Here is a 19,224-nt window from a genome sequence, read left to right on the forward strand (position 1 = left end):
CAAGCAAGAATACTGGAGTGGGTTGCCATTTCCTGATACTATTTTTTAATTATGTTGCTGTGTTTGAAAAGTGTGTTAGTCACTCAGTCATGTCCAACTCGTTGCGACCCCATGGACTGTACCCTGCCAGGCTCTCTCTGTCCATGGAATTCTTTGGGCAAGAATACTGAAGTGGGTAGACATTCTCTTCTCCAGGTGATCTTCTCAACCGAGGGATCAAACCCAGGTCTCCTGCATTACAGGCCGATTCTTTTACCATATTAGCCACCAGGGAAGCCCTCCAGTGTTGTGTGCTTAGTCACTCAGTCATGTCCAACTCTTTGTGACCCCATGGACTGTAACTCACCAGGCTCCACTGTCCACGAGGATGCTCCAGGCAAGAATACTGGAGTGGGTTGCCATGCCCTTCTCCAGGGGACCTTCCCAACCCAGGGATCGAACCCAGGTCTCTCACATTTCAGGCAGATCCTTTACCATCTGAGCCACTGGGGAAGCCAGTGTTTAGTACCAGCTGGAAATGTAGAAAAGATAAGGCAGATAATCTTTAGGGTAATTTGAATGCTTAAATTCATGGTTCTCAATATGCATAAAAGTCACCTAAGAAGCATGAGATCATTGTAGATTCCCAAGTCTCACCCCCAGAGATTTCAAGTTGAGAATTCTAGGAGGTGACCTAGGAAAACACATCTAATAAACAGGCCAGTTGAATCTACTGCATGTGGTCTTAGGCCACATCCTGAGAAGCTCTGGGCTTTAAGAGAATGTGAATACTTACAGAGCCTACGAACCACAAGCAGAAAGCAGGAGAGATCCACTCTCTGGCATGGATTCCACAGTCAATCCACATGGCATTTTTGGCCCTTTGTTCTTTTTTAGAAACCTGCTCAGAGAAAACCAAAAAACAATTAAGAAGAAGCTTCAGGATAATAACTTCCTGAATAATAGGGCTTCAATTTCATCCTTTTAGCAAATCTATGAAATACCCCCTATTCTCTTCATCCCTTGGAGAATTCTTGATTTAAAATTCTTTTCATTCCTAAACAAATACCCGATGATACCAGAGCTACATGAGAAATTGCAGAAGTAGAGACCAGAGAACTAGTGCTTCAGGCCATATCTTCACACTGCAGTTAGAATGAAATGAGCATGTGTTGGGTGGGCAGCTCTCTGTGGGAAGTGGGCACAAAGAAAGGCTTAGGAGAGGGAAGTTAGTGGTGCCCAAGACAAGCTTGGACTCCCTCACCATTTTCCCAGGATGCACACTTTTATTTAACATGTAGATCATTTCCTTATTTCACAGAAAAATAAACACACATCTAACTTGACATCAATTTATTATCAACAGGTCTGGGGATGGAGACCTTATTCTGATTTACCATCTAGGGTACTAGTGTAAGCTGCCAACTTTCTGGAATAAGAACTACCAACTTGTCTTCAATAATAGCCTTTGATGACTTCAGAAGAATTTTCACAAACACCTCTATATAAAATGAATCATCATTCATCTACTTTTAAATATTACACAATTTTAGAGTATGGAGGGAAGGGAGAAGAGTGTTGCAAAATCAAAGAGATATGTGGGGTTGGAATTCCAAAGCAAGAAAAAGAGAGGGTTCCATTTTTAAATTGCCATCTATACCACTCAGGGAGTTTTCTTCTTAACAATCCTGAAGTTACTGATGTCCAACAAAAAGGCAAGTGTGGAAAGCTTTGGCCACAAAGGATCGAATTGTACAAAGAGAATTTCCCAACTGATTTAATCTCCTCAACTTAAAAGAAAATCCTGAGTTGTTTTGACTAGTTGCTTTATTCGACCTTCTGTTTAACTGTGCTGAGCAAATTCTCTTGGTACCCATTCCGACACTGAGGAACCCTAGGGACTCACATGATGTGCACATCCTTGATTGAGACTGGGACTAAAGCTTGCAGGAAGCATGGTTTTCCAACATGTATATCAGGTCCCAGAAACACAAGTTCCAAAGAGTACATACAACAGGGCAAAAAGTAAATGTCATAGGTGGGTATGCCACGATTACGTGGATCCAGCCTAGTAGACTAACTCAGCTGCCAAGAGAACCCAATGTTGCCTAGGGTCTGACTTTGTACTGCAAGCTCTTGTCAGAACAGATTAAAACCCAGAAATCCTGACTCCAAATCTTATCTTTGGACGATCAAAGAGCCTCACCTATCACAGTTTAGAACATGTGAGGAAACCATGTGTGAATGAAATTTTACTAAATCAAATGTATTTCTCCAATGATTAAATTTTTGCAGACCTTCTTTTTAATTTTTTTTTTTTTTTAGGAGAAAGAGTGGTTTTAAAAACAGCAACAGAACTGCAGAATTAGAAATGAACAGGCAGAAATCAGTTTGGTTTCATGGTTCCCAATATTCTTCCTGTGGCCCAATTCACGGACTTTACTAAGACCAGTTTGTTCAACTGAGAATAAATAACCAAACAGATGGTAACTGAAGCAGAAACCGTCATATCAGCCCTACTGCCAAGAATCCCAGCATTGCTCTGGTTCCTATTCTTTCCTAGTTCCTGTTGTTCAACTCCTTTGGTTCTAAAAACTATATTAATGTCAATGTTTATTCAAAACAGATCCCTTTCCCTTTTTTGGCTTAAGTCAGTCAGTGGTGGTGCTGAGGGTGGTGGTTGTGGTGGTATAAATAAAAGGGGATTTGAAAGATAATCCAGACCACTCTCCTCATTTTATGAAGGTAGGCACTGAAACCCAGAAAGGTTAAATGACTTATCTATGTCACAGAGTTGATTCTAAAACTGAGGTTACTACTCTTAGGTCAACACTGTAGGAACAAAGGAAAACAATTTAAAGGTAATTGCCAATCACTAAAGATCTGGATATTAAAGTTGAGGATCATTTGTAATACACATATTTCCAGAACTCAAAAAAAATCCAAGTAATAACAAGCACCACTGGAGAATTAATACCTCCCCAAAGTTGAAAAATCAATGACTCTTCCCATACCTTTAAAACATAGAGTGGGTACTTCTCGTATGAGGATCCAATGTGGATTTTTTCAACCATATCAGGATACCGCTCAGTCATAACTTCCATCCAAGAATAGATCTATCAAAGCAGAAACCAGTGGTCACACAGCAAGTTCAAAGCATTTCCCTGACAAAGGAAACAGACAAATTCTTCCAGGAAGGGTTATCCCTCTAGAAAAAATTTTGTGGAGATAAAGAGGAACTAAAACACTTGAGGCAGAGTGTTTCTTCTGCTGCTTAGGAAAATCAATAAAATTAAACTTTTGAGAAGTATCAAGGTTTAGGGAAAGTGGAAATATACTAAGAAACTTCTGACAAAGTAGGGAAAGATCATCTTTAAAGCATAACTCCTTAAGTTATTTTTAAAGGCTGATAATGTCAAATCCTCACCTCTGTGTATGAAATCCTATTTACCATTCAAGAGTTCATTTTTATATGAGATTTTAAAAAAATATTCACTTTTCAAGAGTAACCTAAGGAAGCCCCGGGCACTGTCTTTGCACAGGATAAATGGAGCTGCCTTTTTTTCCCAGTGGAGACTTGTGGACTCACAACAAAGGGGTGTGAAATGATGAGAAGCAAAGGGGAGAACAGTCTGGAGGAAAAAAGAATCTCTTCTATCCAGGGAAGGAGTTTGATTCTAAAACTCTCTCCTAGGTGGAAGTCTAGTGGTTTGTGATTCTGACAAGATTATAGTAGAAGGAAACAAACAAATTCTAGGCCTGACTTTAGGCTAGCCCCCACTTCAAAGCAGGTGTTGAGTGGTGGAGCCTGGTCATGTTTTAAAGTAGACCAACTTCTCAGAGGCCATTTAAAAATGTTTACACCTTTTGTAATGGGAATAACCAACCCTTGGCCTCATTTCTAGGAAATTTGCTGAAGGTAATTTCAAATAGCAGTCCTAGCTGAAGGGAACAGGAGTACCATTTATCCTTGGGTCTTCTTACAGGAGCATAACTAGGGAGAGTGGTATGCGTGATGGGTTGTCCTGTGCGAGGAATTAAGATGCTTCTGGAAGGTCTACCTGCTGCCAAGCACCAATGCTGTCAGTGTCTGCAGTGTTGAAAATGTAACCATCCTCGGTTTCCTGTTTACTGTGCTACTCTTCTAAGGCACGCACACATCTAAGAGATGCTCCATCCACCTATTCTGTGTTACAGAACTGATGGTCCAGTAGATTTCCCCCAACAAGGGAGGCTGTGCTATACTAATTATAGTAAGGAGCTTTACAGAAAACTTTAACTCTAATCTGCAATAATCAAGGTTACATCCTCTGAATAATGCTCTTCTTTTGCCATTTAAGACGTGTTTTTTGGTTATTTGTTTTTCTCCCCTACTGTAGCTTACTTAAAATTTCCTAGTGAGAGTCAATGACAAAAGAAACCCCTTTTGCTCTCCAAGTGAACATGAATGCGGACTGAAGAGCAGAGCTGAAGAGGAAGAAAGGCAGAATTTGGGGGAGCGAGATTGCCGCAGTTGCTACAAACCTCTTAGAAAAGATTCAGGATGGGAAGGATGAAGATGTCCAAACTGTTTTCTGAAATGTCATTGTGATGAAATGAATTGTGTTCCCCCTCAAATGTGTATATTAATCACCAGTACCTTAGAACATGACTGTATTTGGAGACAGGGCCTTTAAAGTGGTAATTAAGTTGCACTGAAGTGTCAGTGTGGGCCCTAATCCAACCTGACTGGGGTTCTAATGGGAAGCGGAGACTAGAATGGACAGCGAGACTTCAGGAATGTGCGCACGCTAAGAAAAGGCCATGTGAGGAGGTGGCCATCCACAAGCCAAGGAGAGATGTCTCAGAACAAACCAGCTCTCCTGACACCTTGTTCTTGGACTTCCAACCTCCAGAACTGTGAGAGAATAAATTTCTGTTGTCTAAGCCACTCAATAAATGGCACTTTGTTACGACAGACTGTAGCTCAGATGGTAAAGAATCTGCCTGCAACGCAGGAGACCCAGGCTCAATCCTTGGGTCAAGAAGTTGCCCTGGAGAAGGGAATGACAACCCACTCCAGTATTCTTGCCTAGAGAATCGCATGGATGAAGGAGCCTGGCGGGCTACAGTCCATGGGGTTGCAAAGAATCGAACAAGACTGAGTGACTGATACTACCACCCCTGTGGCTAACTAATACTGCTTTCCTCCCATGTCTCTCCAACTCTTTCCTGGGGAGAGGATAAGAAAAAAATAACCTCTTTGAACAAAATATTTAAAATATACCCAAAAAAATACTCTTTTAAAATGTTCAAATCCTTCGTTTATTTATTTAGGCTGCACTACACAGCTTGTGGGATCCCCTGACCAGGGATTGAACCTGGGCCCTTGGCACTGAACGCAAGGAATCCTAACCACTGGTCTGCCAGGAAAAACCCAGCAACGTATTTTAAATACTTCTGTTTAAGGCATCTCATTCCTTCCACCAAACCCAACACAGCAGTGACGCTGTCACCTTCTCCATTTGTAGATACTGCCTACCCAACCTCTCAACTCCAGGCCTCAAGGTTGCTTATGCAGGGCTGATGTAGGCAGCTAGATGGAGACACTTTAGATGGAACAGACAAAGTCAAGGTAGGAGAGAGAAAGGAGAGGGCTGAAATGTTAAGATCCCCGTCCACCAGCCAGGCACATCAGTCCTAGGAGCCTGCTGATCTCTGGTTTGAAAGAAAGTGTTAGTCACTCAGTCATGTCCGACTCTCTGCAACTCCATGGACTGTAGCCTGACATCTCCTCTGTCTCTGGAATTCTCCAGGCAAGAAAACTGGAGTGGGTAGCCGTTCCCTTCTCCAGGGGATCTTCTCAACCCAGGGATTGAACCCGGTTCTCCTGCATTGAAGGCAGATTCTTTACCATCTGTGCCACTAGGGAAGACCGAGTTCTGGTTTAACTAACTGGAAAGGAACAGATGTGTTTGAAGATTAAATAGAAAATTGATGCTTATTATTTAAGTGTTAGATGTCTCAAAAGTATGGATATGGTTCTTAACAGTTTCTGGGCACCTAGCCAAAAATGATAAAAAAAAAAAACACACCAAACTTCTATTAAGGAATATAGCAGTACTCCTATGAAAGAATAAAAGGTATCAAGGGATTTGTACTACTGGGAGAATATTATATTGAAAAGAAAGGCCTCCAAGGGGTTTACCCTTTAAGGGAACAAATATGGGGAAATGGCTCTTAAAGTATGATGTGAAAGCTTATTGAGGTCAACTGAACATTGGTATCAAGCTTAGGTTTCCTCTAGGAAAATTGGAACCCGTTAAGTACTAAGAGGAAAAGAAACCAATTTCTTAAATATTAAAATACAGGCATCATCATAATCATTACTATTACTATTATTATTTTAAATAGGTTCCTTCTGAAGAGAATAAAATACACTTAAACACTTTACTGCATCCTAAATATAAGTGAATAAATTCCTTTAATTGAGTGAGTTAATGTAGCATTTATTTGGTAAGAATTCATTTAGGATAATGGTCGGAGTGCTATTTTTTTTGTGGCAGTTTCAGTAAAAAGGTCCTATTTTTAAATTTTCTGTTGTTCCTTAGAATGCAGTGTTACTCCTGACAGTCAGAGATATTCTTAGCTATGGACAAATAGCCTGCTTAGAGGGGCAAAGTCCAAAATATGATGCAATCTTTCCAGGCAAGATGTCTACGAAAGGACCAATTACCTCTGTATAATCAATCTAATAGTGATTTTTTTTCACCCTCTTTCACCAATTATGATTCTCTAATAATTTCCCATGGCTGAAATGGCAATGCTCATTCAATGAAAACAGGCAGTTTGGAGAGAAACGTGACAACTTACCTCATTTAGTGAGTGATACTGTTCATAGTAGGAGGAGGATGCCCGGGGGCTGATGGTGTCATTGGAAGTCTGCTGCCGGATAAGATCTTCCACATTTTCCACCAGGACTCTGGGTGATGAAACAAGAGTATGAGCTGGTTTCCAAACAGGGCTCTGATTTTCCCTTGTGGCCCATCGCAGACACAACAGGCAAGTGTAGGGGGAAGTCATTAAGAAATCTAGCAAGCTCAAGGTGAAAACACGGCTAGCATGATGGGCTGAAATTCACAAGCCCTCTGCATAGAGCCGCATGGGCGCTGGAGACACAGTGGTTCCCATAGAGTATGTTTTCAGGGCCTTCAAAACCTTACCCCTTCTCCAACATTATCAACATTTCTTGATGGTGACTTATTAGTGCCTTTTAAATGAACACAGGAATAAGGAAGGTATAGGAAAGTGATCTCATTTAATTTCTCTTGCAAGGGGTCACACAGTTAACTTAGGCACAAACATTTTAACTAAGATGAAATTGAGCCATTCTGTCACCTGGGATGAACAAGAAAAAGTTAGCTGCCATTCTAATAAAGCTTTCTGTACTTTTATTTAGAGTTAGTTGCTCAGTCGTGTCCAACTCTCTGTGACCCCGTGGACTGTAGCCCACCATGCTCCTCCATGGAAGAGGAATTCTCTTGCATGGAATTCTCCAGGCAAGAATAGGGGAGTGGGTAGCCATTCCCTTCCCCAGGGGCTTCCCTGGTGGCTCAGACTTTTATTTAGACCAACAGGTAAAAGCCAAGACTTTGACATCAGAAAGTTCTGATTTAGAGTCCTAGATGTGCCACATTCTATCTAGCTGGTGACCTTGAGAAATTCCTTTGTAAATCTGAAACATTTTTTCTTATACACAGTGAGGATAGTATCTACCTCACAGGGTTTAATAAGGGTTAAAAGATACAATGTATAGAAAAGCTCAGTACCTTTCCTGAAAGGCATCAGATACTAATAACATGTTATTATAATAATCATAGTGTATTATCCAAAGATTGTCTGGCATCCAGGCAGTGCTAGGGCGGCAGGAAAACACTGATGCTTGGGTAATGGATGGGAAAGGAGATATGGACAGGAGACTCTAAAAGGAAGAAAGCATGGGCTTTGAACAGAAAGCATACCTAATGCATATTTTAGTTTAGAGCCAGACATTCCAGAATGCTTGCTGACCTCTTGAAGCAAAATTCCCTTTAGCAGCTGCTTTTTTAAGTGATATCACAAAGCCTACTAAAGTGAATGACATTTTGCTTCCTAAGTCCAGGAACAGAGTAGAGGAACTTTAAGAAGGAACTGGGAGAAACCATAAGAGGCTCCACAGATCACTGAATCTAATAGTCCATTTCAGACAAGCGACCAAGGTCTTGAGCAGTAAACCACTCGTTCAAGGTCATGGAGCCAGCCTCTTGGGCTTCATCACAAGTCCATTCCAGAGATTTCCATGTGGCATGTTGAATATAAGTATTCATTTTTCTAGGAAGCAATGATGCCATCCACTAGCAAATGCACTGTGTGTGTTGTGTGTGTGTGTGCCAGGTTACTCAGTCATGTCCAACTCTTTGCAGCCCCACGAAGTGTAGCCCACCAGGCTCCTCAGTCCATGGAATTTTCCAGGCAAGAATACTGGAGTGGGGTGCCATTTCCTGTTTCAGGGGATTGTCCTGATCCAGCGGTCAAACCTGAGTCTCTTGCATTGGCAGGTGGATTCTTTACCACTGTACCACCTGGGAAGCCCCAAATGCATCACAGGTGCTTATAATGTCTGTATGCTCAGGAGCTAGTCATGTCTGACTCTTTGTGACTCCATGGACTGTAACCTGCCAGGCTCCTCTGTCCATGGAATTTTTCAGGCAAGAATTCTGGAGCAGGTTTCCATTTCCTAGTGCTTATAATAGCTACTCAATAAATATGGAATTATGCCTACCTGAATGGAATTCTGCTTGCATTTAAATGGGCTTTCGCATTGCTTACATCAGATGCATTCACAAAAAAATGGACTTCGTATCCCTTCACAATATATTCAGCTGTTACTGGCTGCCAGAGGACAATCTGCAGTTTCAAGAAGGAAAATTGATAAAACAAAGACAGTTTTTCACATGGTTCTCATCTGTAGCTAACGCCATAAAAGAGTGTCTATAAAGGAAATGAAAAAATAATTTCTGGTCACTGGTCCACTCACAGTCACCAATCCCATTCACACATGTGGTAGTGTAAACATTTATTCTGTACGGGGCTTGTTTTATTCTGTAACCCCAGTGTCTAATGAGGGCCTGGCATTTACTAGGTACTCAATAAATATTTGCTGAGGCAATGAACTGATGAATGAACGCATGAATATTTAGAGTCCAACTGTAGGACTGGAGGTGTATGTCAGATGTTTAAAGAGAAATGAAAGTTGGTCTGGAAAGAAAGTTGATTAATGGCGCTTTTCTTTAATAAAAATCCCATATCCTTGATTCTAACATCACACTGGTGTTTCTTTCCTTTAATCTACTTGCGGCCTTTGGGCAAAACCTTTCCATAATATTTACAGTTTTGAGGGTTTTTTTTTTTTTTTTTTTTTCCGGCTTTACTGTGCTTTTTCAAAGCACTTTCACACCCATTGCCTATGATCTTTTTACTAATTCTTTGCCATAATCTAGGCAGGAGTTATTATTTTGATTGTTCAGATGAAGAAATTAAGGCTCGAAGCTAAGCCATCTAAAAATCACAGGCCAAGCAGTGGCCAAACAAGACCTAAATGCTGAATCTCTGATGCAGCGCTTCCTCTGTCTGCAGTGTAGTGGCTGCGGAAACATCGCGGCCGCTCTTCCGCTGGGAAACGCTTAGTTCTCTGACCCTGTGTGCTGCTGTCCGTCTATATCCCCTACAGGCTGAGGTTGCGCGGCTCCAGGGCTGCGGCCAGTCAATGATGGCGTACTGCAGGCATATCATGGCAGGCCCATTCCTGCCAGATTAGGGTTTCCTCTTGCAGTTGACTTTGTCTTAAGGACTTACATGGTCCAGTCAAACTTTCATCAGGATTGTCCTGCAGTCTAGAGGCTGTCCAGGCACGACCCTCCTTTTTGCACAGTGGTGGTTGCTCAATGGTCTGCGGGTGCTCCCTGCCACCTCCAGCTCCTTCTTCATCCTTCACAAGCAGACCCCGTAACAAGTCTCTTATATTTCTAATCTTCTCAGAAAACCTTAGCCCAATATCCATGGAGCCAGTAAACTTTTTATCATGATATTTTGTAACTCTTAACAGTTTTCTACATTCAGGGGAGTTCAGTTCCAGCCATGAAAATGTTAGCCAGTTTTCTTCTGTGTTTTTATGCTTACACTTTAGCTAAGCTTTTAAAACAAACACCTATTCAGTTTAGTTCAGTTCAGTCGCTCAGTCATGTCCGACTCTTTGCGACCCCATGGACCGCAGCACACCAGGCCTCCCTGTCCCTCACCAACTCCTGGAGTTTACTTAAACTCATGTCCATCGAGTCGGCGATGCCATCCAACCATCTCATCCTCTGTTGTCCCCTTCTCCTCCTGCCCTCAATCTTTCCCAGCATCAGGGTCTTTTCAAATGAGTCAGCTCTTCACATCAGGTGGCCAAAGTATTGGGGTTTCAGCTTCAGCATTAGTCCCTCCAATGAATATTCAGGACTGAATTCCTTTAGGATGGACTGGTTGGATGTCCTTGCAGTCCAAGGGACTCTCAAGAGTCTTCTCCAACACCACAGTTCAAAAGCATCAATTCTTAGGCACTCAGCTTTGTTTATAGTCCAACTCTCACATCCATACATGACTACATAGCTTTGATTAGACGGATCTTTGTTGACAAAATAATGTCTCTGCTTTTTAATATGCTATCTAGGTTGGTCATAACTTTCCTTCCAAGGAGTAAGCGTCTTTTAATTTTATGGCTGCAGTCACCATCTGCAGTGATTTTGGAGCCCAAGAAAATAAAGCCAGCCACTGTTTCCACTGTTTCCCCATCTATTTCCCATGAAGTGATGGGACCAGATGCCATGATCTTTGTTTTCTGAATGTTGAGCTTTAAGCCAACTTTTTCACTCTCCTTTTTCACTTTCATCAAGAGGCTCTTTAGTTCCTCTTCACTTTCTGCCATAAGGGTGGTGTCATCTGCATATCTGAGGTCATTGATATTTCTTCTGGCAATCTTGATTCCAGCTTGTGCTTCTTCCAGCCCAGCGTTTCTCATGATGTACTCTGCATAGAAGTTAAATCAGCAGGGTGACAATATACAGCCTTGATGTACACCTTTTCCTATTTGGAACCAGTCTGTTGTTCCATGTCCAGTTCTAACTGTTGCTTCCTGACCTGCATACGGGTTTCTCAAGAGGCAAGTCAGGTGGTCTGGTATTCCCACCTGTTTCAGAATTTTCCACAGTTTATTGTGATCCACACAGTCAAAGGCTTTGGCATAGTCAATGAAGCAGAAATAGATGTTTTTCTGGAACTCTCTTGCTTTTTCCATGATCCAGCAGATGTTGGCAATTTGATGTCTGGTTCCTCTGCCTTTTCTAAAACCAGCTTGAACATCTGGAAGTTCACGGTTCATGTGTTGCTGAAGCCTGGCTTGGAGAATTTTAAGCATTACTTTACTAGTGTGTGAGATGAGTGCAATTGTGTGGTAGTTGGAGCATTCTTTGGCATTGCCTTTCTTTGGGATTGGAATGAAAACTGACCTTTTCCAGTCCTGTGGCCACTGCTGGGTTTTCCAAATTTGCTGGCATATTGAGTGCAGCAGATTCACAGCATCATCTTTCAGGATTTGAAATAACTCAACTGGAATTCCATCACCCCCACTAGTTTTGTTCATAATGATGCTTCCTAAGGCCCACTTGACTTTACATTCCAGGATGTCTAGCTCTAGGTGACACACCATTGTGATTATCTTGGTCATGAAGCTCTTTTTTGTACAGTTCTTCTGTATATTCTTGCCACCTCTTCTTGATATCTCTGCTTCTGTCAGGTCCCTACCATTTCTGTCCTTTATTGAGCCCATCTTTGCATGAAATGTTCCCTTGGTATCTCTAATTTTCTTGAAGAGATCTCTAGTCTGTCCCATTGTATTTTTCCTGTATTTCTTTGCACTGATAACTGAGGAAGGCTTTCTTATCTCTCCTTGCTATTCTTTGGAACTCTGCATTCAGATGGGTATACCTTTCCTTTTCTCCTTTGCTTTTCACTTCTCTTCTTTTCATAGCTATTTGTAAGGCCTCCCCAGACAGCCATTTTGCTTTTTTGCATTTCTTTTACTTGGGGATGGTCTTGATCCCTATCTGCTGTACAATGCCACAAACCTCATAGTTCATCAGACACTCTGTCTATCAGCTCTAGTCTCTTAAATCTATTTCTCACTTCCACTGTATAGTCATAAGGGATTTGATTTAGGTCATACTTGAATGGTCTAGTGGTTTTTCCCACTTTCTTCAATTTAAGTCTAAATTTGGCCATAAGGAACTCATGATCTGAGCCACAGTCAGCTCCTGGTCTTGTTTTTGCTGACTGTATAGAGCTTCTCCATCTTTGGCTGCAAAGAATATAATCAATCTTATTTTGGTGTTGACCATCTGGTGATGTCCATGTGTAGAGTCTTCTCTTGTGTTGTTGGAAAAGGGTGTTTGCTATAACATCTATTGACTTCTGTTATTGTAGCATCTTTGTGACTTTGCACTTTCAATCACAAGTCACCATTATTTTAACTGGCTGTAAAGTTAATAGCACAAATGAAGAAAGTGTTATTTGGGGAATCAAGGGATTAGGGGAAAGAAGAGAAAATTACAAGAACAGGGGTATATACCAACTATATACAAGTCAGACAACACATAGGCGAGAACATGGCACACCATTCTTTCATAAAACTTAATACAAAGATATGAAATACGAATATAAATGATGGAGAAATTACCTTGTATGTTGTAGTAACATTCTGCAGAATTTGAACTTGCCTGGAGGTTCTAGGAAGAGCAGATAAAACCTGGCCCCTGGGAGAAAAACACACACAGGATTTTGAAGTTAAGTAAAAAATGAAAATAAGATAAATTGTATAGGGAAGGGCTTCTAGGTAATTATGAAAAGGAAACAAAATATTGAAACAAAAGAGGATCTCACCATAGATTTTTAAATAACCTAGATTTTGCTTCACTCTAGGTGGAGAAATAGGAACCAAGTTTACCCTTCCTCCTACCTGAAAACTAATATATATGTGTGTATACATAGACACACACACACACACACATATAAAACAATGCACTCAAGAAATTGAACATATAAAACATGATGAAACACAATATCCTGTATGGGGTCCTGGAACAGAACAGTGGAAAAACTGGTGAAATCTAAATAAAGCATGGAGTTTAGTTAATAGTAGAGTACCCGTGTTGGTTTCCAAGTTTTGACAAATAATACCATGATGATATAAAATGCTAACATTAGGTGAAACTTGGTGCAGTATATACAAAAACTCTCTAATATCTTTGCAACTTTTCTGTAACTCTAAAAATATTTCAGATAAAATTTTAATTAAAAATTAAAACAAAAACATGTACCAGGAACTCTAGAAGCTCAAAAGGTTATGATAACTTCTGCTTGTCACTATTAGGAAAGGCTTCATGGAAGAGGCAACTGGGTAAGTTAGCAGCGGAAAGGCAGGCTGGCAGAAGACAAAAGGGCATTGTTGGGGAGATGGAAAGATGTTTATTTTTGCCAAGTGTAGGATTTAGGTGTTTAGGGCAAGAGAATAATGGTAGCCAAACAGAAGTGAGTTTGGAAACTTACGTTCATTCTCCCCTAGAGAAGTTTTCCAATGCACACTGAGAAATTTAGCCTTTATCTTGTAGGCAATTAGGAGTTAGGAAACTGATATCATGTGACATGTGATTTGTAAGACTAATTTTGACAACAGGGTGGAGGATGGTTTATTTTGAAAAGCCTGATTAAAGGATTCTAAATTCTAGAAATAAATCTGTGGAGACTTGATTATCAAAAGAGATAAAGAGGAGCTCACAGAAACAATAAATTAAGAGGTTTTGTGTCAATTATTGGTACAATTTAAGCATAAACTCTTCAACCAGTGATTAAGGGTGTATGTCCAAGGATATGTGTTGCAGGATGATTCATAGTAACAATAACTGGGAACCACATATATGAGTGCTCCATCATGTCCAACCCTTTGAGACCCCATTAACTATAGCCCACCAGTTCCTCTGTCCATGGAATTCTCCAGGCAAGAATACTGGAGTGGGTTGCCATTTTCTACTCCAGGGGAATCTTATCGGCCCAGGGATTGAACCTGCGTCTCTTGAGTCTTCTGCTTTGGCAGGTGGATTCTTTACTACTTGTGCCACCTGGGAAGTCCAGAAACCACACAAGCACTTATCAGTAAGTGAATTTTTAAATGTTGGTGGTGTCTCCACATTCTAGAATGTTTTGTCGCCATTATTAAAAGTCAATTTAAAATAGTTAACTTGGGGGATTTCCCTGATAGTCCAGTGGTTAAGACTCTGCATTCCCACTGCAGGGGGCACGGGTTTGATCCCTGGTCGGGGAACTAAGATCCTGCATGCTCCATGGCATGGCCAAATAAATAAATAAAATTTAAAAAATAGAATAGTTAACTTAAGGGAGATTTATGTTATTTATTAAGAGAGAGAAGCAAGAAATAAGTGGAGAATTGTATGAAATATTATCCCATTTTTGTAAAATAAGTTGGAAAGCAAGAAGAAAATTATTAAGTGCTGAAAACAGGAGAAAAGTTCTAAACAAATGGACAGCCCATTGTTAACGTTGATTTGGATGGTGCGGAATGACCACCATCATTGGACTGGGTAGGTAAGTAGAGGGAGCAAATAAAGATTGTTATTAAAAGAAAAGTCTCCATACTTCCACATGAGAGATGATACTCAACTAATGTGAAATTGTACATAGGTATCCTGGTAGTTCAGCTGGTAAGGAATCCACCTGCAATGCAGGAGACCCTGGTTTGACCCTTTCTTGGGTTGGGAAGATCTGCTGGAGAAGGGATAGGCTACCCACGCCAGTATTCTTGGGCTTCCCTGATGGCTCGACTGGTAAAGAATCCGCCCGCAATGGGGTTCCATCCCCGGGTTGGGGAGATCCCCCGGAGAAAGGAACTCCAATATTCTGGCTTGGAGAATTCCATGGACTGTACGGTCCATGGGGTCGCAAACAGTCAGACACGACTTTTTGAGTGACTTTTGCTTTCACATAAATGTATAGAGAAATGCATGAAAGAACAATCACCAGAATGTGATATCTTCTCAGGGTGATGAAATTTCAGTGTTTTTCTTCCTAATTGTATAATTTTCCATATTGTTTACTTCTTTAACCAAAAAGAACTCTTTATTTTTTAATCAGGGGGAAACTACATTAAAGAAGTTACTCTGGCTGTGAAAAAAAAAAAACCACTACCAAGCTTCTTAACAATGCTGGTGGCCCTCTCACAAGCACATTCTTTATTGTTTTCAAATGTCTCTGGAACACAGTTACTGGTGACTTTCCTAGCCTTCCATAGTACTTTTATTCTGGCATATCCTGCCCTAGGAATTTTTTTAGTATTTATTTATTTGGCTGCACTGAGTCTTTGCTGCAGCACATGAGATCTTTAGCCTTCATTGCGGCATGCGGATCTTTAGTTATGGCACGTGGGATCTAGTTTCCTGACCAGGGATGGAACCTGGGCCCCCTTACATTGGGAACACGGAGTCCTAGCTGCTGGACCACCAGGGAAGTCCCATGCCCTAGGAACATTTTGATTCCCCTTTTCAACATCTGCCACAATAGTTCTGACATTCCTGGTTCACTTAGAGCAGACCATTATTTTCTCCAAGCTTCCAAGAGTCATCCTGGTGGCGTTAGCACCACCTCCCAAGGCTCTAACTAGAATGTCAAATCTAGTATCATGGGCAAGTGCAGCCCTTTAGGGACAGAGATCTTTTTCCTTATTAACACACTCAGCACTTGGACACCCAGATCTGTCATGACTTAACCCTAGGTATTTGTTTGGAGGCCAGTGGGGGGAGGTAGGAGTAGATGCTGAAGGCTGATGGTCAGAGATGACGCTACAGAGGGAAGTCCTGATAGCAACGGGGATGATGAGATTGCTTTGCTTTAAAGCCAGGTGGCAGCGCTTAACCGGCTGTAACACGTTTGACACAATTATTATAAAAAGCAGCAAGGTCAGAGTGGTACCCAGAGGGACATGACCCTCAGGAAACTGGAGTTAGTTAAGAGAACACAGAGTTCTTAGGGGCAAGAAAGAGGGCAGCCAACAAAGGTATTGCTCAATCTTTACAGTCAAAAGAAGTCAGGGATGGGTGTCAGTGGCTAAGGACAGTTGTCCTAGTCAAAACGCTCAATCCACTATCCGGGTCCCAGGCCTGGGCCACTTCTTAGCCCAGGATCTCTTGCCTGAGGGAGGAGTCAGGTCCCCACAGTGAAAGACCTGCTGCGGTAGAGAGAACGTGCTTCCTCAGTCTTTCCGAAAGAAAGCTATGGCTGTTTACCCAGGTCACTCTGCCCACTGGGAAAGAGGAATAGTTAAGCATGCAAAGGTGGTTTTTTTTTTCCCTTTTTTTATTGGAGTCTATTTGCTTAACAATACTGTGTTATTTTCTCCTGTACAGCAAAGTGAATCAGCTATTATGTACACATATACCCCCTTATTTTTTTTTTTGGATTTCCTTTCCATGTAGGTCACCAGAGACCACCGAGTACAGTTCCCTGTGTTACACAGTAGGTTCTCATTAGATCAACCATCCCAACATCTTTACGGTTGGTCTTTAAGAATCTGCCCTGAAGGCACAGCTGAGGCCCTTGTTAAGACTGCATCACAGTTCAATTCCTCCTCAGCTCATATCTCCTTCCTTTATTCCTCCACACATGTTGCCCCTGAGATCCCATTCCAGTAAATTCCCTACATGCTAATCTCTATCTCAGAGCCTGCTTCCTGGGGAAACTAACCCACAGCAGTACAAATGCCTACTATGTGAGATAAAACATGAAAAATTGCTATACGAATGGTATCAATGCTCTGCTATAAAAATGTAACATCAGAAGTTACTGTTGCCTGGGGGTAGTCAGAGGATGGAGACCTTCTGAGCTGGACTTTTGAAATAGGTAGGATTTGACTGGTGAATGGGCAGTGAATGGCCTAACACTAAGACAGATGAAGTTTTGGCAAGTGAACTGGAGATGAAATGGTGTTAAGTGCTGATGCGTAAGTGAAAACAAAATCAGAGCTCAAGGAACGGCATGTGACCCAGGTGGGCAGGAATATGGGGCTCACGTTGGGATATACCAGGAAATATAACCAGGATAAATGGGCAGCCTAGGACCTGATCACTGAAGGTCTTAAATCCTGGGTACCATTTTGGGAGTTTGAACAAAAAAGTGACCAAATCAAAGATTTCTTTTGAAGTGAAGTATAAAGAAGTGGGCTTCCTTTGTGGCTCAGCTGGTAAAAAATCTGCCTGCAATGCTGGAGGCCTTGGTTCGATTCCTGGTTGGGAAGATCCCCTGGAGAAGGGAACGGCCACCCACTCCAGTATTCTGGCCTGGAGAATTTCATGGACTGTATAGTCCATGGGGTCACAAAGAGTTGGACATGACTGAGCAACTTTCACTTTCATAAAAAAGTGGGGATATGTCCTGAGGAAAAAGAACAAAGCTGGAGGCACAATCCTCTCAGACTTCAGACAATACTATATGAAAAGATGAAAAGACACCCTACCGACTAGGAGAAAATACATGCAAACAATGCAACAGACAAGGGGTTAATTTATAAAACATACAAAGAGCTCATACAGCTTGATATCAAAAAAAAAAAACAACCCAACCAAAAAGTGGGCAGAAGACCTTAATAGACATTTCTCCAAAGGAGACATACAGATGGCCAATAGGCACAGGAAAAGATACTCATGTGAAATAAAATTAATTTTTTATGGCAGACAGGAAAAATTTAAACATAACAATTTTCTCTGTTCTTTGGCCTCCTCTCTCCCCCTTACCTTTCATCTGTATTACCCTCAATCAGGAGACATACCTGTCTAAAGAGCAACATATTCCTAGCATCAGTAAGACAACTCCTTAAAAGATAACACTCCTTGATCTTGTAAGGGTCACGATGATGCTTAGATCTGGATTTTGTAAACTGTCAATAATATGTCATTTAATAGTCAACCCTCTATCTCAAAAGAAACTTATATTTACTATAACCATGCCTTGACTTCTAACAGGTGAACCGTCCTCCAAGCTCTCTGAGATGCTCTTCCTAGGTTATAATACTCAACTTGGCTCAAATAAAATTTTTTGTTTCTTTCTTAGATCAGAGAGATTAAATTTTCTTCAACACTCAGCATTGCTCATTATTTAAAAAATACAAATCAAAACTACAATGAGTCATCACCTCACACCTGTCCAATGGCTCTCATGGTAAAGTCTATAAATAAATGCTAGAGAAGGTATGGAGAAAAGGGAACCCTCCTGCACTCTTGGTGGGAATGTAAATTGGTGCAGCCATGAAGGAAAATAGTATGGAAGGTCATTTACAAACTAAAAATAGAATTATTATATGATTCAAGATTCCCACTCCTATGCATATAACCAGAAAAGATGAAAAGTCTAATTTGAAAAGAGATATATGTATTACAATGTTCATAGCAGCACTAAGCTAAGATATGGAAGCAACCTAAGTGTCCATCACCAGATGAATGGATAAGAACATGTGATACACACACACATACACACACACACACACTGGCTTCCCTCCCTGGTGGCTCAGCAGTAAAAATCTGCCTGCCAATCCAGGAGACACAGGAGATGTGGGTTCAATCTCTGGGTTGGGAAGATCCCCTGGAGGAAGAAATGGCAACCCACTCCAGTATTCTTGCCTGGGAAATCCCATAGCCAGAGGTGCCTGGCAGGCTATAGTCCATGCAGTCTCAAGGAGTCCAACATGACTTAGCGACTAAACAACAAACGACATACACACACAATGGAATATTACTCAGTTATACAGAAAGAATGAAATATTGCCATTTACACCAACATGGATTGACATAGAGATTATCATACTGAGTGAAATAAGTCAGGGAATATGATATCATTTATATGTGGAATCTAAAAAATAATGCAAATGAATTTATTTGCAAAACAGAAACAGACTCACAGATAGAAAACAAACTTATGGTTACCAAAGGGGGACGGGTGGGAGGAGGGATAAATTAGGAGTACGGAATAAACAGATACACACTGCTGCATATAAAACAGATGAACAACAAGGATTTAGTGCATAGCACAGAGAACTAGTCTGAATGAACTCCGGGAGTTGCTGATGGACAGGGA

At 41.2% G+C, this 19,224-nt stretch overlaps 1 protein-coding gene across 3 annotated transcripts in view; it reads right to left on the reverse strand.

The window, feature by feature from the left end:
* Positions 1 to 19,224, reverse strand: part of CPB2 (carboxypeptidase B2) — a 69,288-nt gene that overhangs the window by 29,025 nt on the left and 21,039 nt on the right. For all 3 annotated transcript variants that reach the window (XM_055542063.1, XM_055542062.1, XM_055542061.1), the window contains exons 2-6: positions 12,770 to 12,845; positions 8,780 to 8,904; positions 6,832 to 6,940; positions 2,994 to 3,095; positions 776 to 880 (exon numbers count right to left, since the gene is read on the reverse strand). In XM_055542063.1, the coding sequence (XP_055398038.1) occupies positions 776 to 880; positions 2,994 to 3,095; positions 6,832 to 6,940; positions 8,780 to 8,904; positions 12,770 to 12,845 (517 nt within the window). The remainder of the gene's footprint in view (positions 1 to 775; positions 881 to 2,993; positions 3,096 to 6,831; positions 6,941 to 8,779; positions 8,905 to 12,769; positions 12,846 to 19,224) is intronic.

The sequence above is a fragment of the Bubalus kerabau genome, chromosome 12 (assembly GCF_029407905.1).
Source record: "Bubalus kerabau isolate K-KA32 ecotype Philippines breed swamp buffalo chromosome 12, PCC_UOA_SB_1v2, whole genome shotgun sequence".
Lineage (NCBI taxonomy): Eukaryota > Metazoa > Chordata > Mammalia > Artiodactyla > Bovidae > Bubalus > Bubalus kerabau.